Here is a 19927-nt window from a genome sequence, read left to right as displayed (position 1 = left end):
CCCTATATAATATGGTAATTAAAAATATAAATTTTATGGTACAAATAAAAAACAAACGAAATACAAGAAAAAATTAATTTGTACAACTTCCTTACATTGTTATAAATAATTTTTTGAGAGTGGGAAAATTTTGTAGTTTGATGACGTACTTCCTCCAATATGGCCGGTAGGTTTACATCATGAAGGAGTGACGACTTCCTCTTTCTTCTTCATTTTATCTGCAAAGCTTGCCACGGTAAGTAAATTTTGTTCCGATATTTCTTTCAAACCTTCAGTAATTATTTATCTTCTGCGTTCAACAATAATTCCTACTATTAAGTACATGCTATTATGAAAATATAAAAGCAAAATATTAACCATTTTTTTGTATTTCTTTATTAAATTGGAAATAAACAATTCATAAGGTTAGCCTACCATGTGGTTGGATATCTGAAATTCATTATATGTAATTATTCAAAAGAATTTTATGTATTCATTAAATATTATTAACACGTTTATAAGAAAAAAAAAATCCAAAATTAATATATGGGACGAGTCTCATAATATAACAACTTGAAATAACTTATTCATGAATTCATTGTAAAAAAGAATGTTTCAAATAAAAATTGCATAGTTTCTAAGGGTACATACAATGTTGTAGTTGCTTTATTGCTTAAGTAGTTGTTAAATGGTTTAAAAGTTCTCTTTTTTATCGAAATATAAAGCTAAAATATTTTAGTGTGAGGTGTAATAGTTTTCTTTGTATTCAGATAAAGCATCAAATTTTCTGTAAATAAGTATTAGACAAGTTAGGATCTAAAATTAATACTTACTGAGATATTATTGAAATAAATTTTACTTTAGGCAGTATTCAAATTGTTGTCTACTGTTGACACTACGTCTGTTTAGTTGGATTATGATTGAATGATAGGATTTTTCAAATATTTCTGCAATTATTGCAATACATATACTAGTAATCTACTCTCACATATTTTTACTTGTCCATTGTCAACTGGCAATAAACATCATTTTTTTTCTATAATGAAAAATTTATTATAGGTTGTCGTGTTATGAAACTTACCTTGCATATATGTAACCTATGTACGCTAGTGAAATTATGTGGAATTTATGGTTTTCTTTGTCATATCGATTCTGCTTTGTCAGAAAACATATAATGAGTAATAGATGTTACGTGATGATAAGATAATATGTCTGATAAATCCATAAAATTACACAGAAGCTAGAAATAGTTGAACCCATCTGTGTATGTGGATTGAAAAGATTATAAATTGCACGTGTGCAGTCTGATTACAATTTTATCCATAAATGTTATGGCAATTACAATGAATTGAGTTTTAATAATTTTGTGTTCTCTTATAGTCCTTAAACTCTTCGGTATCCCTACACACACATCAAGATGGGTAGGGAGGACAAGGCAACATGGAAGTCAAATTACTTCACCAAACTTGTTGTAAGTATCTCAAAGTAATATGATACTTGATACTTCAAAATATTCAAAAATGTGATATTATAATGGTAGCTTATAAAAAATGGTATTTTTTTTTGTAGCAACTTTTAGATGATTATCCCAAATGTTTCATTGTTGGGGCTGATAATGTTGGCTCTAAACAAATGCAACAAATTCGTATGTCTCTTCGTGGAAATGCTGTTGTACTAATGGGAAAAAACACTATGATGAGAAAAGCAATTCGTGGACACATTGAACGTAACGCAGCATTGGAAAAACTTTTACCACATATTCGTGGTAATGTTGGATTCGTTTTCACTCGTGGAGACTTAATCGAAGTGAGGGACAAGCTTTTAGAAAATAAAGTCAGAGCACCGGCTAGAGCAGGTGCTATTGCACCACTGAGCGTCATTATTCCTGCTCAGAACACTGGACTTGGTCCTGAGAAAACATCTTTCTTCCAAGCTTTGAGTATTCCCACTAAGATTTCCAAGGGTACCATTGAAATTGTGGTATGTATATAGTATATTTGCATTTTGTAATTGTACTTTTATAAAAAGTTATTGTATGTTATCAATATTATATTTGTATTATATACATTTAATCTTTCATTGTTTTTTAGAATGATGTACATATTTTGAAACCAGGTGACAAAGTAGGTGCATCAGAAGCTACTCTTTTGAACATGTTGAACATTTCTCCCTTCTCGTATGGTTTAATTGTGGAACAAGTCTATGATTCTGGTACTATTTTTGCACCTGAAATTTTGGACATAAAGCCGGAGGATCTCCGTGAAAAATTTATGACTGGCGTTGCAAATTTGGCTTCGGTGTGCTTAGCTATTGGCTATCCCACAGTGGCTAGTGCTCCTCACAGTATTGTTAATGGATTCAAGAATCTGTTGGCTATTGCTGCTGTAACAGAAGTCGAATTTGCTGAAGCTGATACAATCAAGGAGTACATCAAAGTATGTTCAATTTTATTGTTTAAGGATAATAATTTTCACGAATATATACTTTTGTGATGATACTTAAACGCGTCTGAAAATTCTATGCACAGTGTTAGAGCTAGAGATAGCAGAACCCACTGACACTTTAGAATTTTGTGTTGATAAATGCGTAAAACGCAGTCTGACAGCAAATATGTTTACAATTTACATGAGTTATTTTTATATTTATGAATTAACATAATGCCAATTTTGTAGGATCCAAGTAAATTTGCCGTAGCTGTGACTGCCGCTGCACCAGTTGCAGCTGCTGCGGAAGCACCTGCTGCTGAGAAGAAAGAAGAGAAGAAAGAAGAAGAAGAATCTGAAGATGAAGACATGGGATTCGGTTTGTTTGACTAAACTGCATGTATGTTTACATGTGTCAACATTGTTCAAATGATTGAACATGTTCATGGTCGGGTCGTGTTTTTATAAACTAGATCTTAAGATTGTGAACAGTCATAATAAAACATCCTTTATAATATATGTTGTATATGAATTTGTTCCTTTCTCGACCTTTATCTTCTCTAATGTCATTTTTCACTTCTACGTGGCTTAATACGTCTTATTACTGATAGGTGAGTCAATATTGGTCAATACAATGAGTTAATACTTTTTAAAAGATAATTGATAAAGATAATAAAGATAGGTACCTACTTTTAGTTTGATAAAGCAATATGTAGTTACAAGGGCGATGATATAACTAAGTACATATAAGAGATTATGATATAATCTCGAAATTATGATATAATTGATAATTACAAAAAAGTCAGTTTTTAAAACTTTATATTTCTGAAATATAAGATTTTTATTTTACATTAAAATAAACGTTAGCAATATAGATAATATTTATTAACGATTTTTTTATTCAATTTCTTATACTTGACATTAAAGTATTTAATAATTAAAATACTATTTATATATATTATCAAAGTACTGTTTACATTAACGCTAGATCTGTCGAGCTAAACGTATGAAATATATGATTAATATATAATCCTTATAAAAATTGTAATAATAAACTTTTCGCTTTCTTCATACACTCATTATAGTATCCAAGTGAAACTATTTATTTTGAAAATAACTTCGGATATTTAATGTTTTTAATGGTCCTAGTCTTAAATGTAAGTTACATTTGAAATTAAATCGAAAATTTACAAGGAGAACTAAGTACTCAGGTATCGTAGTACATAAAATATGGTTGCACTTTTTCTTGTTAACTTCACGCAACTTAGAGAATCCAGCGAAATGTTTTAGGAGTGTAACTATTTCGTTTTTATCCTTGTTAATTCATAATTCGCTGTTACTTTGTAACTAAAAGTAAAAAGAAATAGTGTCGAATGAGTAACAATTATTTTTCACTCTTTCATTTACGTAATACATCATCTTTATTACACGTGAATAAATTGTCATGAAACGCGATATTTGTCCTCTTTACCGCCTTATTAAACACATGGAAAAGAGAGAATAGGCATGCAACGATAAAGCAAGACAAATTATTTCGCATTGTGTGAATAAATAATTCTGTGTTGAAGGCTTGCTTGTTCGCTTTTATTTTGTCTCTCTTGCATCGTTATTCCACTTTTTCAAAAATTGCTGACTACTTTTTAACGTCACAAAATAGTGGAAATAAAAATGAGACACGAAAGGTGTTGCTAGAACGCAATGATATGTGGAAGCATTGTATTTTATTACTCAAGTTTCTGTGACATCATGACTTATTAATTTTTCAAACTGATATCTTGGAGCGTTTGTAATATCGCAATGTGGTGGTAGGAGGGTATGGTTACCTTGTATTTATATACCATTCAAAGCGACGGGATAGTTGGTAGAACAGTAGTTGGCATATAAAGAGTCGATAGTGCTGTGTTTTATTTCACTGTGAAATTTCTGTGTAACTTCCTAAGCACAAGTGAAATTGTGCCTCGGTATAACTTACAATTAGTACAAGACGAGTCGGACCGACTGTGCGCGAAATTCTGTTTCACAGAATATTTTGAAAAACTGTGCTCGCTAACCTGTACAAATATGGGTTTACTCTCCGAAGGAAATCCTTTAAATTGGGAAGAAACGAAAAATCTTGCCGATCATGTACGAAAACATGGAATTATTCAATTTATTAACTTGTACAAAAGACTCAGAGATCGTCAGGGTGATGTGCTGAAATGGGGCGATGAGGTAATATTAATTTTTTGACTTATACTGTGCTTAAAAACTTTGTTCGAAATGTCATTAGTCATTACAAAAAGGATTGCATAATTACGAAATGTGTTGCAAATTATACTTCTCACAATCAATATTATGAACAAAAGTTGTGCAATGACATTTAATATATATTATGAAATTATAGTTTAAATAATGACACAGAGAATATTGAATGTTTACATAGAAATTATTTATTCCAATTCATAAAATATTGTATTTGAACTATTCTAATGTAACAGTTGAAAGACATTTTATTCAGATATATTTAATTGTATTTTATGTTAATAATTATTGTTTTATATATTGATTATTTTTGTACAAGCATTCTACTCATTGTTTTGTGATGCCCATTTATTGTTTCATGGTATTGATTGAGGTAATCAATAAATGCTGTCAGCAATTGTAGTTTATGAACTACTATTGCTATGACCTTGAGTTTTTCCAATTATACTTTAATGCCTGCAGATACATGAGTCAACGCTTTTGATTTAACTATCTAAAATTTGATATGTCATTTGATATTTGCAGTCATCAAGATTATCAAGATATTATCAATGTTACTTTTTGTCCAAATAAGGACACTTAAAATTCTTTAATTTTAATATAATTTCTTCTGACATAGGTGGAATACATGCTCGTTAAATTTGATGACGAGGCAAAAACTGCAAAACTCAGTTTAAGAGCTGAGGAGATATTGAAAACTTTAAATGAGAAAGAATATAATGATCCAGAGTAAGTATATTCTAAGTTATAAATACATGTTAATATGTATATAATTTATTACTAATGTACATTTCATTCGCAGCAATATTAAATCTTTGTGGAGACCTGAATATGGTGCTTACATGGTGGAAGGAACACCTGGAAAACCATATGGTGGACTACTATTTCATTTTAATGTTGTTGAAGCCAATATGAGGTATAGGAGACAAGAAGCATCGAAACTACTACAACCTAATGAAGTATTAATGTCTTTAACTAATTTTCCAAGGTACGTCAATGATTACATATTATACAACAAATAATATAGTAACAATATTTAATAGTTTACATCTGTTCTTATAGAACAGGAGCTCTTGACTTCACAGATCCTCCCACACAAGCAACTCCAAATTCTGGTGCATCGAGAAGTTTATTTTTCCCAGATGAAGCTATATATCCAGGTCACCCACGATTTAAAACATTAACGAGAAATATAAGACAACGACGCGGAGAAAAAGTTGCGATAAACATTCCTAGTATGTATTTGTTTGGATTTAATATTTTCATGTTCGCAAGATTTTCTAATGCAGGAATGAAATCAAAGTCTGAAACAAAATATTTTTATAGTATATAAGGATACAAATGTTCCGAATCCATTTCGAGAAGATTTCGGAAATTTAACTGATAATGAAGCTAGTAATGCAGCAAAAGAAGATCATATTTACATGGATGCAATGGGCTTTGGAATGGGGTGCTGTTGTTTACAGCTTACTTTCCAAGCTTGTAATATAGAAGAAGCTAGAACATTGTATGATCAATTAACACCCTTATGCCCGATAATGGTTAGTAACATATAATGATATTATATCATTATCTTTATATAGAAAAATATGAAATCTGCATATTCTTTCGCACATACGTTACAGAATATTTGTTTAATATTCGACAGTTGGCTCTAACCGCTGCTAGTCCGTTTTATCGAGGGTATATAAGCGACGTTGATTGTCGGTGGAATGTGATATCTTGTTCTGTCGACTGCAGGACACAGGAAGAACGCGGTTTGAAACCTCTAAAGGAAAATAAATTTAGAATTAGTAAATCTAGATATGACTCCATTGATTCTTATCTCAGTGAACAAGGAGAGAAGTATAATGACGTTCCTTTAACATATGATGACGAGATATACAAACAACTTTTGGATAATGGAATCGACAGATTACTAGCACAACATATAGCCCATTTGTTTATTAGAGATACCGTATCTCTGTTTTCAGAGAAAGTATATCAGAACGATGACGAGGATAGTGACCACTTTGAAGTAATTAATGTTATTACTAATTGATATTACCATTGAAATTTTATATGCACTATTTAATAAATGTTAAATATGAAATTTCAGAACATTCAATCTACCAATTGGCAAACAATGCGATTTAAGCCGCCTCCACCAAATTCTTCCATTGGATGGCGTGTTGAATTTCGACCATGCGAAGCACAAATTACCGATTTCGAAAATGCTGCAATAGTTTGTTTTATTGTTCTACTTACCAGAGTTATTTTAAGTTACAAGTTAAATTTGTTAATACCAATTAGTAAAGTTGATAAGAACATGGTGAGAGCTCAAAGAAGAAATGCGGTCAAAGCAGAAAAATTTTGGTTCCGTCGAGATATTACATCGGACGTAAACAAGCAAAAAGATGGCCAAGTGGAATATACGGAATATACCATTGATGAAATTATCAATGGAAAGGTATTATAATTATCCTTTACTTTAAAGAATAAAGTTACGTTACTTTCTAAAAAACTAAAATACGTTATATGATTTTTAGGATGGAGTGTTTCCTGGTTTAGTACCACTGGTAAATTCATATTTAACTAGTATGGATGTAGATGTTGACACTCATTGTTCTATACAAGCGTACATGAAATTAATACAAAAAAGAGCTTCTGGAGAATTACTAACAACTGCTGCATGGTTAAGGAAGGAAGTAGTTTCACATCCAGAATACAAGTAAGTATTTCTCATTAGTTTGTAGATGTATGTAAAATACACAACTTGTTAGATCACTTTATAATTACTATGTTACGTTGATCTAGAAATGACTCTGTTATAACACAACGTATCAACTATGATTTACTGAAAAAAGTACAGAAGATTGTATCAAATGAAATATCGTGTCCAGAACTTCTTGGAACGTGTATATTATCTAAAACCAATGAAACTATACCTGAGTGGTTGCAAAAGCAGAAAAGGTCTCATTGACTATTAATTGTTAATGGTAATACGCTTAAGTAGATTATAGATAATTCAGATGAAATTTCAATACACTGCACATATTTTACATATTTATTGTGAGTAATCAATATTCTAATGCAAATACTTAATGTTTGTTGTTTGTATTCAATGGTTCAGCAGTTTGTAAATAATTACATTCCAAGAAATACTTTTATTTTTTAGCATATTAAAATATGTCCGTTTGTGAAAATATTAATATAAGGTGTGATTAAAAGATTCCAACACTATATTTTTAGTGAATATTGTTTTTATACAAAAATATTGTAAATAGTATTCTCTTCAAATTATGATCTTTCTTCACGAATACAACGATCACTCCTCTTTTTATAGGCGGTAAACTTTATGAAAAAAAATCACTTTGTAAAATTATTAGCCAAAAGTGATAATGAATACATTATTCGCATTCCCTCCTTTTACATTGTTAATAGACTGCACAGTTTTGTAGCTTTACTTAGTAAAAAAAGAATAATTTTTATGTTGGAACTTTTTCATCACGCTTTATACTTTTAATTGCAAAAGAAACAATCACGTTGTAAGGTTTGTATGAATACACATGCATTATTTTTTTATAATACTATTACTACACCATTTATGATCAGTGTCATTGTTCATCATACTGTGAAGAGAAATAGATTCTTATTACTGTGCTATGTGGCATTGTTGAAGTATATAATTTAAAAGTATGAAAATTTGTATTAAAAGAAATAAACTATGATTTATGCAAGTATAGCAGTTTTTATTTATTATATATACCTATTCTTGTTTCTTTATACTAGTTCTATAAGAAATATAGGTATTCCATAATAAAGCTACCGATTGCACTATTAAAACTTGATACTGCAAAGGTATAAAATAAAAGTTGAATAATTGTACCATAGGCCAAATCTGTAAAAAAAGAATTGTAGTCATGAATCTGTAAGATATTGAGTTAAATCAAATTTATCATATGCAACTGTAAATTTTACCTTATAATTACTTTTTAAAATATCAGGATATTCATTTTGCAATTTAGTTTTCAAATTTTGTGTATCATTTCCTTGCAAAATACCAATTACGGACAATAAAACTAATAAAAATGCTGGTGCGAAAAGAAGTTGATCACAGCATACTTTCTTTAATACTACAGTTCCTCCTTTAGAACCAATGTATCTATCTAATATGCCATACCAGGTTCGTGTTACTGGGCCCTATGGCATAATTATGAATTAGCAAAATTTTATAAAACGATATATTATGAAATATTGCATTATATTTATATTTTTATGTACTTAAAATACTTGCATGACAAAATTACTTACAGCGATAAAGAAACCTATACTTCCAAACTGAATTGTTCGTATATAATCTAAATCTTTTTTTCGTTCAACTAAATTCTGTGCAATCTGATCTCCCAATGCCATCAATGTACCTGTTTATTTAATAATATAAATATTATTATTAATTATAAGTATATAACAATAAAATATCATATATTTTTTTACCAGCTTGAACAGCTTGAATCCTCAATGGATATTTTATTAACAATCTTTGATATAATTTTATAACACTTTGCATGTTTGTAATAAATGTTATGACCAACAACCTACTAGATTATACATTAAATAGATAGAAATTATTGTCGTATTTTCATTTATTGCAAATAATTGGTATTATAAATTTTATAAACAAAACATTTTAGTACAGTATCCTTGAAATTCCACGTGACTTCTTTCAATACAGAGATTTGACTAACCACACACCACACGCACGCACTACACATACGCGCGATACACGACCCACACAAAATATATAGAAAAATTAATTTTGTAACATGCAACGCACGTGTGTTGCACGAATGCTCAATTCATCTTTATATAGTGGGTTCTACAAATTTAAGTTTTATGTATTATATACAACTTTTATATATTCTATTTATATAAAAAATCAAGAGTGATTGAATTAATAAAATTCAATTTTTTTAAATGGATGAAATTTTAATATATTTTGTTGCTATTAAAAAAAATGTATTTTTATTACTCGCTTAGTTATTTCTCTATTGTTACTTTCGATTGCATCATTAATATAGTTGGTCATACTGCTGAACTGACAGTTTGATTAGCAAATGGTTGTGAAGTAAAGATGGCAGTGAAAGGTGGTGCACGAATTTTTCTTCTTATAATTTTGTGTATTATTTTGTTAGAATCATGTAACGGAGCCGCGACAGACATTGAATTAGACGCAAAAGCACAGTTATTACATAGGCTCGACAGTTTAAATCTCTTACTATATACATTTCTATTAATATTAACTGTTTTAACAATATGGACATTTAAACATCGTCGACTTAGGTTCCTCCATGAAACTGGTCTAGCTGTCATTTACGGTAAGTCGTCTGCTATTGTCACTGTTTACGTATTATAATTTATAATTATTAATTGCAGTATGTTATACTAATTTTTATCTTAATTCTCAATTATAGCTTTAAAAAGCCTCCTTTAGTATCATTATTGTACGTAGATGCGCATACGATAAGCAGTTTTCGTTTAAAACTTATATTTTATATTATAAAAAATGTAATATGACATTATTTTAAAATATTTTTAGCACGAATAGTGTTTAAATACTGTAAGATATATACAAAATAAATCTGTGTATTATAATAAAAAGTTCCATTTTGATGGATTTGATAATGGATCTTTTTATCTTTATAGTAAATAATAACATTTATTTTTTAAATATAAATGAATATTTTAAAACTGTTAGTAAATTTGAATATAAAATAAAGTTATTGTGATATTATTTCATATTGTAAAGTTGGATAAATGGTTTCAACATTCACATGTCTATTAAACATTAATAATTGTAATTCTTATTGTATGTATTATTATGGTTAACTTGCATGTACAGACTACAAGAAAATTATATAACAATGATTCCAGTTATGTAAATATTCAAAGACATTTCCTTATATGAATAAAAATGTTTAATTGCTACTTAGAAAGATGGTTTCATAAAATTTGAAACTAACTTTAAATACATAAATTTCAGGATTAATTATAGGAGCAATAATTCGTTATGGGTTTACAAGTAGTACCATTCTTCATATGCCCGTTGTACCAGACAACAGTAGTAAATACAATCAATCAGTTCCTCCAGATACATTATGGTTACGTTTTCCAGAAGATAAAGGAGGTGGTCTTATTCAGAATAAAACATTTGCTTATTCATTTAGAGGAGAGATATATAAACGGGATAATGAAATTGATCTGAAGGTATTATAATATATTTATAAAATATACTTTAGAACATATAATGTTTGGGAAATTCTTTTAAAATAATTCAATTATTATAGGCCACATTCGATCCAGAAATATTTTTTAATATTATTTTACCACCAATTATATTTCATGCCGGTTATAGTTTAAAACGAGTGAGTAAAATTATTGCGTGCTCAAATATTACTTTATTTATAGGAACTATGTAATATAATTTACTTTTTAAACTTTTCATTGCAGAAATACTTCTTTAGAAATTTAGGAGCAATTCTTATGTATGCTTTAATTGGAACAACAATTTCAGCATTTGTTATTGGGTATGTGTTTATTATTTATGATAAATATATCTGACTAATAAGTAAACATACATTTTCTCGTCGCAGTAAAGCTTTTGTCATGAACATATTTTGTGATAATTATGCGTTCATAGGTCATTTAGATTAAATTTATCTCTTATTTTTTTCACAGTTAGCAGATAAAAGGAAAAGTTCTGTCTAAGAATGTAATATATATCTATATTCATATATATACATTGTTTATTCTTTTATTTTTCAGAGCTTTGATGTACGCCTTTGTACAATTAATACCACACCTTTCTAAGTCATTCACATTTCTGGATACATTATACTTTGGAGCATTAATATCTCCAACAGATCCCCTGACTATAATTTCTATTTTTAATGATTTACATGTAGATGTAAATTTATATGCTTTAGTATTTGGAGAAAGTGTTTTAAATGATGCAGTTGCAATAGTTCTTAGTGGGTATGTATGAGGAAATATTCATATATTTTCTAATTATGTTTATATGTAATATTATTTGTAAATATTATCATACATTTTATTGCAGTTCTATACAGAACTATGGAGAGCGTTATCAATCAGGTAGTGGTGGGTTTGAAACAGTAGCTTTCTTTCAAGCATTTGGTGATTTTGTTGGAATATTTAGTCTATCATTATTTATCGGTGCTACAATGGGTTGTATTACAGCTTTGTTAACTAAATTTACAAGAGTCAGAGATTTTCCCTTGCTGGAATCAGCTTTATTCGTTTTAATGTCTTACAGTACTTTTTTGATTGCTGAGGCATCTGATCTTACAGGTATAATATAGGTTAACAGTGTGACGAATAATTTCTCAAGGAAACATTTTCTTTTTAATGTAATTATTAATTAAAAAATATTTTTTATATAGGCGTAGTTGCTGTCTTATTCTGTGGTATATGTCAAGCACATTATACTTATAACAATTTAAGTCCCGATTCGCGTCAACGAACAAAACAATTGTTTGAACTTTTGAACTTTCTAGCTGAAAATTTTATATTTAGTTACATTGGTGTGTCAATGTTTACTTTTCCAAAACATCACTTTGATCCAGGATTTATTTTGTCTGGATTTGTATCCTTAAACAATTGTATTAATTATTAAACAAATACTTTGTTATATCTTTAGAACATGTACTGTAAAATTAAAATCCTTAACTTCATTTTTTATAGTTATGTGCATTATTAGGTCGTGCAGCAAACGTATATCCATTATCGTTTATATTAAATTTGGCAAGAAAGCCAAAGATATCATTAAATTATCAGCATATGTTATTTTTTGCTGGATTACGAGGAGCTATGAGTTTTGCTTTAGCTATCAGAAATACTGTGTCAGATGCCCGACAAGCTATGTTAACAACAACGAGCTTAATAGTAATCCTGACAGTTATTTTCCAAGGTGGAGCTACAACTCAATTTTTAAGCTGGTTTAATATACCGTGAGTTTAAACTAACTCCCAAACAGTTATTTTTATATGTCTAATTCCTTGCAATAATCATACTTAAATGCACCATATTTCAGAGTTGGTGTAGATGAAGAAATAGAAGGATTATCACACAATGGAATGCGCAGTGTAAGTATTTTAAATATTTTCCAATATTGAGTTAAAATTAATAGCATTTCACTAAAATAATGTAAGATTGAATATGCATTAACAAATTTTATGTATTAGATCTAGTTATTTTTGAATAAGCTATTAATATGAATAAATTGTTAGTAATTTTTAGTAATAGCTTTCTAAAATAAGAATCTAGTTTAACTTGTGCTAATACTTTTAGTTTGAAAGATCGCACAATTTCAGTAACTTTAGTAAATAACATTGAGTTCTGTGTTTCTTACAGCGTAAAAAATATTAATTGTGTCTCTCTTTCTTTTTAGATAACGTATTTGTAGTTACAGTAAAATTTTAGGCAATATAAAAGAAAAAGCAGAAGTATAAAAATTTGTAGAGCTAAATCTTCTGAAGTAAACAAATTCGAATGACTTTCGAGAGCAAAATTTTAATAAGATTATTTATCTTTAAAATATTCTATATAAAAATTTATGTTTTTAATATCAGAAAGCATCTCTATAGACATGAAAATGTAACTTTATATTTTAAAGAGCACTTAATATTAAGTATTTAGTTATAGTGAACACTAAATTAACATGTTTACATTTATTTTATATTTATTTCAATTTACTAATTTTCATTGTAATTATATTAAAACAAATTACTTTAGATGCAGATTTTTTTCTAAACTATCTATGTATAAGGAGAATATAGTTACTTAATTTTTGCGAATTGATTTAAGATTAGAGAACAATAGTATTTTCTTTAGAATTTATATCCAAAGATATTCATGCATGAATGCTTTAAAACAGATAGTCTTTGTATTTGTTATTTTTTGTCAACCTGTACAGCATAATATCTCTAAAATATAATGGTTTGCATTATTAATACTTAATTACATTAATAAACTTTTGTACTTATTATTTATTTTAAAAAATTGTATTTACTAACATTTTTTTATTATAGTTACACTTATATAATATTAGGTTACTGATGCACAAAAACTATTAAAATTATAGCTTGCACTAGAACTTAACTTTTTGAAAAATCCAGCATGTCTACTACATTACAATAAAATTTGTAAGAATGCTTTATTAATCCTAAATAATTTTGCTTGATAATTACTTTAGTAAATACTGGAATTTTAACTTGCTAATTTTAATAGTCTGGTGGCGAAGGTGGCTTTGGAGATCTGGACATGCATAGGGAGCGAAGTCCTCCGGTATGTTTTCTCATCAATTCAAGAATTGAATTATACTATTTACATGGTCATAAATAATTCTTGCATAAAAAAATTACATATTCAAAATTATCAATTTTTTGTGATTGTGTTTGTAGTATCTGTTTCATATTTTCTTATGCAATTGTATAGAATATAATTACTAGTTTTGTGCATTATGACTAGTATTATAAGAGTTGCTTTCTGTCTTTAATAGATGTATAAGTTAAACAATTTTGATAAAAATTTATTGGAATTTATCTTATTAAAATATTTGCAATGACCATTAACAATATTACATTACAAGTGTTGGTACACATAAGAAAAATCATCTTTATCAGAGAGCTTTAACACTTTGTATTTACAGATGATCTTCTATAGCAATGAAAACTAATTATTATTTTGAAAAAAAGTAACAAAAATAACCATTATTCTGAACGTATTCTTTTAATGCTGCAAATATTATTTATTTATTTATTTTCTTATTAGATGTAGCTTATTAAAAATTTGTTAAATTATACTACTAACAATTTTATAAATGCTTATTTTTCTTTTAATATTCATATATTTTAAAACTTAATTAATTGCATTATATAATGAAGTATCGCTAAAGCTATTGGCTTTACATTTAAAACTGCAATTTTGTTTTCATTAAGTACCAGTTTAATTTGTTAACAGCATGTGCTTAAATATTTGTTTCCGTATTGTTTTTGTTATCCATTCTGTATGTTGATGATTAGTAGCATACAAAATATTTATACATACATTTATATTTATTAACAAAACATATAGAAACATAATTAACAGGGTATACACGAATCTAATGATGAACAATGAAGCATGTTCATTAATACCTAATAACACTAAATATTTTATTATGTAAAAATTTTTTATTAATATCAGTGTTTTGTGGAATTTTCATATATTTTAATCTTTGTATTATTATTATATAATTTCAACTAATTTTACAAAAATGGAAGAGTTTTTTAAATATTTAAAATAATTATAATTGTGTACTTAATTACATTCAAAGAAAATATCATGATCATACAGGATGGATAATCAAAGTGTCCTTCACATTTCACAGTATAATTCTATGCAGGATGGGTCATTACCAGGCAGTAGTGCAAAACCTAATGAAAAAGCATTACTTGCCAGAATCTGGGGTGACTTTGATACTCGCTACATGAAACCGTTTCTGACTCACTCCAGACCTACATTACTGGAAACATTACCAGTATGTTGTGGTCCTCTGGCCAGAATTCTTACAACAACACAACAAATGACACAGGTATAAACTTGAATTCACACAGATTGACAATTATAATTTATTATTTAATATTCTAACTTCTATGTTGTAGGACGAAGCCATTAGGAAAGCAGACTCGGATTCAGATTTTTGTCTCGAAGATCGTGAAATGGAACGACGAAGGACTAGTGTCCAACCGGTGAGTTTTCATCAACCTAATCTGAATTACACTATTAACCCGTGCTATCAACCTAACAACACAGATGCCACTAATCCAGACGAACCTTATGTAATTCTGAACTTATACAGAAGGTAGAACTTAATATATTTAAATTGGAATACTTACATTTTGTACAAAACTTATCTACATATGAAAAGTACTTCGTGCATTAGTGCAAATGAACTTATCATTTGTAACTGACTTTCCTGTAATTGTATTTTACACATCACTTTAAATGGTTCCTTTATTTGCCATTTACATACGAACATTCTTAAAGACACATGTACAACACAGTCTTTCCATTTTATATGAAAGTACTACTTAATGTTTAGAATAATGCTTTTGTTTTTATTCAATGTTAAGCTTCCCGTAAACATCTATAGCAATTTATATGAAACTCACTAATCATCTGTGCTTTCCCAATTTGATAAATAATTGCTTGCGCTAAATTCTTTCATATAAAATGTGTTGATATGCATGAAAAACTCATTTATCTTCACTCTAGGAAGGCGATGATGTATACGTGATCGACTAAATAGCATACATAATATATTAAAATCGTAAAATGTTACTCTTGTCTTTTTAATATACATGTATGTTCATTGCCAAATGAGAAGAATATTGGGAGTAAAGTTTATTTACAGGAAAAAAGTATTATGTATTGCTGTTTATCATAATTAGTTTCTATGGGTTATTAACAATACCAACAATATTTCTACATTGATGAAATATAAATTATTTATAAAATACATTGAAATTGAAACACTACTATATAGGCATGAATCTACATATAGTGTTCCTACCAAAGTTATTTTACAAGTGCAATAAATGTATGCAACTATTCTAGTCATTGATTACCTTTCGTAAACACACAAAGAATAAATTATCTAGAACTTCTTGAAGAGTCAACACGCGTGACACTATACAATTCAACACTTCCTCATTCACGTAACATAGATTAGTCATTATTAAAAAACACATTTTATTTCTTGTTTCTGCATAGAATTTAATTTTGAAATTATGTTCTTAATTTGAAAATTATGTTTAATGTCTGCTGATATAGCTATACTATTAAATGTTAAAAAGATATTTCTGTTAATTTAACTTAAGCGCCAAAAACTTGTGTTTTTGTTCAACTTTTTCTTTATCAATTTAAAGGAATTTCTCTAGTCTACATTTGATAGCTTTCTTACCGATTTTTTTAGAGAAAAAGAAATGATGATGATGACGATGATGATGATGAAGACCTAAGAATCATTGGAATGGAAGGATTTATTCCATTACGAACATTGTAATGGGGCAGAAACCATTGAAAATAGTATTTTGAGAAGATTTTTTAAAAAACTTTGTAATACAGAATTTCGGGATAGGAGAGATAACTAAAAGTAATTACTTTATATAAAATATTTTTAATGATAATTTCACTTAAAATTTTTTATGTTCCTGTGAAGGGAGGTCTGTACTATTAGCTAACAATTCCATAATTTTATATAGATTAAAGAAAGTGGTATGTAAATTCCTCTATTTAAAAAAATATAATATTTATTTATTTTATCATATTCAAGTCACATACACGTTTATATATTTATTTAAATGATTAGGGGCTATTATGAAGCTTTTATGAAAAATTATGTTAATTATATTTTTCTTTAATATTAGCGATAAGGTGGAAAGATAATATTGGTGCAAGAAATAAATGATTCATTGTCTCTGTATTCAGAGCTCGTTGGCGTAATAGTGTGATGTATTTTAGTATGAATGCAATTTACAAAACTCAGATGATACATAGGACATAAATAAAAAATTTCTAGAATATGTACATATTGTGATTTCTTTGAAAGTAGAATATTATAACAAAAGGTCTAATATAAACATAATGTACAGTGAAATGTTATTGAAATTGCCAAATTTCTTAAAAATATTGTAATCGAACATTAAACATAATTTTCAGTATTCGATGAACCTCTAAGCTTTCATACTTTAGTAACATCAGAACATATTAACAGGTTGAGGGAGTAGATATTGTCCCTTGTAGTTTTTATTACTTTTTTCACATTTCTTACATTTTATCTATACGTAGTTGTACTGACAAAGAATTTAGTTTAGATCTCTCATTTACCGAATGTTGTTGCATGAGAAACCAAATCACTTTCCAACCATTAAGTTTCATATTACGAATGTTATCTAAGATTTGCCGCTTGCACACTACTTATGCTAACAATAACACGTAATATGTACAGGAAAAAACAATTTTGTTTCATCTTTCTTTACATTATTAAAAATATTTTTTACTATACTATTATGTCTCCCTACTTTTTAAATATAGTTTCTGATGCATTCTCTGCACATTGCTGCAAATAGCTTAATGCACATTTCAGTACTTTTAAGTCTTGCGTGTCATATTTTACTTACAACATAAGAAATCTAAGTTGCAAATTTAATATGTTTTAAATTTAAACTGAATTTAATGTTTTAATAAATTATATTACAATTTATAAAGATTTCTTCAAACTTGTTACGCTATTGTGCAATCGGCAAGCAATTTATTCTTAAAGCGATAAATGACTGTGTATGCAGTTATAATAGAATGTTTTAAGTTGTGTACACAGATTCTTATTTTTTATTGTATTATTATTTGCATTACTTTTATTCTTTTATTTAATTTGTTTGTATTGCTTATTTTTATTTGGTTTCTCCACAGACACATGTAAGGAGCTCCCCAAACAGAACACATTTATAAAAGTGAATTTAACACACTTTATCAATAGCGAGTTGTATACATTTTTGAAGATATGGCTGCAATTAAGTTTTAAGTATTAAAGCAATGTCCTCCTTATTTTTTAACATGCCATAATCATTTATATTGTTTAACATTATCTTGTTTTCTTTATAAATCCTGATTCAATGTGTTTAATTTCTAATCTATGTAATTCTGTTATTAGATAAGTTACAAATTCTTAAAATGATACAAGATGTATGTGTATGTTTTCTGGTACATTGTAATCAATACCTCAATTCTTAGTGAGCGAATTATGACTTAGGTATATGCATACGCAATCTTGATGTCAAACAATATTACTTTTGTATTATAGTTTCTATAAATGTTGATCGTATTTCTGATATTTCTTTTCTTTGGAAAATATTGTTGAATATTTTCGGCAAGGTAGAAAGACACTAACAACAAAAACTTTGATGTAAGTATTATTGTACCAAAAATAAATAACAAGGAGAGGGCAAAATAAAAATTGCCTTCCAAAAATTCTAAACTTAAAATATAGATTTCAGATCATTGAAATCTTCTATATAAAACTGTTTTAACATTATTATTTTATACATTTTAGGTAAACTTTACGAATACAAAAATACGAAATAATGTAAATTGAAGCCTTTTCCTTGTTTCATAGATTTTGTTTAATTGTAGCATCTTTATGAAGAAGATTTAGCTGAAACGTTTGCCTAGTTCTCTACATGTTATATGTAATTCTTTAAGAATGATTTTAATTAGAAGATTTAAAATACACAAAATTAATATTTGAATAATTGCATTTGGTATACCATTAAATAATATGTAAGAATCGAGAGATGGGTTCTTGATGTGTTTAATACTTTGTGGGGCAGCTGGGAACTGTGATGGGAGAAGTTATTCCGGGACCACTACCACTGCACACACGCGTCGCCTTGCCAGGTTTGGTCGGGAGACATTTGTAAAGACTAATTTACATTGGTAAACAAGCTTACCTTGCTTAATATATTGTACTGTATGTTCAACCGATAAATGTATTTATTTGAAAGGCTTATAATCTGTGCAGACTGTTGTATCCAATACAATATTACCTGTCATAGATTTATAAAAATATTCCCAGTATCAGCTGCCTTTATTATTAATATAAATACTTCCCAATAATTAAGAAATATATTTTCTATCAATATATTCTTTCTTTGAAATTAATTTCTTCTTTATATTATCATATGAATGAATACAACTCCTGTTACATTCACTTTATAATGGATACATTTTCCATTTTATTATTTAGTTTTTAATTATTTATTCCTCTTTGACTATTGCTAATATTGGATTAGGTAAATATCTGAATTCTCAAATAATCAGCTTGTACGTGCGTGCGTGCGTGCGTGTGCGTGTATGTGTGTACCATGTTCAATTATATTTAAATAGACTTATTGGTTGTTTAAGCTTGATGGAGTTGGTTATAAAAAAAAAGTAACGGTCATTGATGTAAATTTACAGTTTTCAGTTGTTATGTTAGTTACTATTCAGTGAACGTTCTGGCTTATAATATTTATTGAAAACCAAATTTATGTTAAACCATTGTTGGATCAGATACAATGTGGTAACACCGACTTGCACCTACCAAGTATGCATTATACATTTAAGTATAATAATTGATCAATCCATTAAGATATAATAAAATATTTAAAAAGTAGTCCTTTCTCTTACAAATAACACATTTATAT

The 19927-nt window shown here is 28.1% G+C and overlaps 4 protein-coding genes across 10 annotated transcripts; 3 read left to right on the top strand and 1 right to left on the bottom strand.

Moving 5' to 3' along the window:
- The first annotated feature begins 142 nt into the window (after nt 1–142).
- RpLP0 (ribosomal protein LP0) lies at nt 143–2921 on the top strand. The gene is made up of 5 exons (XM_031974571.2): nt 143–235; nt 1360–1450; nt 1549–1959; nt 2070–2414; nt 2652–2921. Exons 2-5 carry the CDS (start codon nt 1397–1399, stop codon nt 2793–2795), a joined length of 954 nt encoding a protein of 317 aa, XP_031830431.1. The 5' UTR covers nt 143–235; nt 1360–1396; the 3' UTR covers nt 2796–2921.
- Nucleotides 2922–3638: 717 nt separating this feature from the next.
- On the top strand, nt 3639–8365 carry Gclc (glutamate--cysteine ligase). The gene is made up of 9 exons (XM_031975268.2): nt 3639–4613; nt 5263–5372; nt 5446–5631; nt 5706–5878; nt 5970–6184; nt 6292–6660; nt 6742–7092; nt 7172–7353; nt 7440–8365. Exons 1-9 carry the CDS (start codon nt 4464–4466, stop codon nt 7603–7605), a joined length of 1902 nt encoding a protein of 633 aa, XP_031831128.1. The 5' UTR covers nt 3639–4463; the 3' UTR covers nt 7606–8365.
- On the bottom strand, nt 6265–9486 carry Mpv17 (Mitochondrial inner membrane protein MPV17). The gene is made up of 5 exons (XM_031975270.2): nt 9120–9486; nt 8937–9046; nt 8604–8825; nt 8392–8523; nt 6265–6411 (listed from the first exon to the last, which is right to left on the bottom strand). The coding sequence occupies exons 1-4, from the start codon at nt 9190–9192 to the stop codon at nt 8392–8394; spliced, it is 537 nt and encodes a 178-aa protein (XP_031831130.1). The 5' UTR covers nt 9193–9486; the 3' UTR covers nt 6265–6411.
- A 115-nt stretch (nt 9487–9601) lies between these two features.
- On the top strand, nt 9602–19319 carry Nhe3 (Na[+]/H[+] hydrogen exchanger 3). 7 transcript variants are annotated; one of them, XM_076372650.1, is made up of 13 exons: nt 9602–10000; nt 10666–10889; nt 10970–11047; nt 11133–11209; nt 11448–11657; nt 11743–11993; nt 12086–12288; nt 12387–12652; nt 12736–12787; nt 13932–13988; nt 15088–15276; nt 15347–15433; nt 16660–19319. In XM_076372650.1, exons 1-13 carry the CDS (start codon nt 9757–9759, stop codon nt 16747–16749), a joined length of 2028 nt encoding a protein of 675 aa, XP_076228765.1. In that variant the 5' UTR covers nt 9602–9756; the 3' UTR covers nt 16750–19319. The 7 variants fall into 7 exon arrangements, with proteins under 7 accessions (XP_076228765.1, XP_031831123.1, XP_031831126.1 ...); XM_031975263.2 differs by having other exon boundaries at nt 15073–15276; nt 19073–19319; XM_031975266.2 differs by having other exon boundaries at nt 15073–15276; nt 18156–19319.
- Nucleotides 19320–19927: the final 608 nt, after the last annotated feature.

Source organism: Nomia melanderi, chromosome 12, assembly GCF_051020985.1.
Source record: "Nomia melanderi isolate GNS246 chromosome 12, iyNomMela1, whole genome shotgun sequence".
Taxonomy (NCBI): domain Eukaryota; kingdom Metazoa; phylum Arthropoda; class Insecta; order Hymenoptera; family Halictidae; genus Nomia; species Nomia melanderi.
Note: the sequence above shows the minus strand (reverse complement) of the source record. Positions and strands in the feature narration are given on the sequence as shown.

Bases quoted from the DNA above. Each gene is read 5' to 3' on its own strand.
- RpLP0 (XM_031974571.2), top strand. From the start codon at position 1,397: ATGGGTAGGGAGGACAAGGCAACATGGAAGTCAAATTACTTCACCAAA. The intron at 1,451-1,548 runs GTAAGTATCTCA...TTTTTTTTGTAG, and splicing joins ATTACTTCACCAAACTTGTT to CAACTTTTAGATGATTATCC. The intron at 1,960-2,069 runs GTATGTATATAG...ATTGTTTTTTAG, and splicing joins AGGGTACCATTGAAATTGTG to AATGATGTACATATTTTGAA.
- Gclc (XM_031975268.2), top strand. From the start codon at position 4,464: ATGGGTTTACTCTCCGAAGGAAATCCTTTAAATTGGGAAGAAACGAAA. The intron at 4,614-5,262 runs GTAATATTAATT...CTTCTGACATAG, and splicing joins TGCTGAAATGGGGCGATGAG to GTGGAATACATGCTCGTTAA. The intron at 5,373-5,445 runs GTAAGTATATTC...TTTCATTCGCAG, and splicing joins AAAGAATATAATGATCCAGA to CAATATTAAATCTTTGTGGA.
- Mpv17 (XM_031975270.2), bottom strand. From the start codon at position 9,192: ATGCAAAGTGTTATAAAATTATATCAAAGATTGTTAATAAAATATCCA. The intron at 9,047-9,119 runs GTAAAAAAATAT...TTAAATAAACAG, and splicing joins GATTCAAGCTGTTCAAGCTG to GTACATTGATGGCATTGGGA. The intron at 8,524-8,603 runs GTAAAATTTACA...CTTTTTTTACAG, and splicing joins TTTTAAAAAGTAATTATAAG to ATTTGGCCTATGGTACAATT.
- Nhe3 (XM_031975260.2), top strand. From the start codon at position 9,757: ATGGCAGTGAAAGGTGGTGCACGAATTTTTCTTCTTATAATTTTGTGT. The intron at 11,048-11,132 runs GTGAGTAAAATT...TTTTCATTGCAG, and splicing joins CCGGTTATAGTTTAAAACGA to AAATACTTCTTTAGAAATTT. The intron at 11,994-12,085 runs GTATAATATAGG...TTTTTTATATAG, and splicing joins TGAGGCATCTGATCTTACAG to GCGTAGTTGCTGTCTTATTC.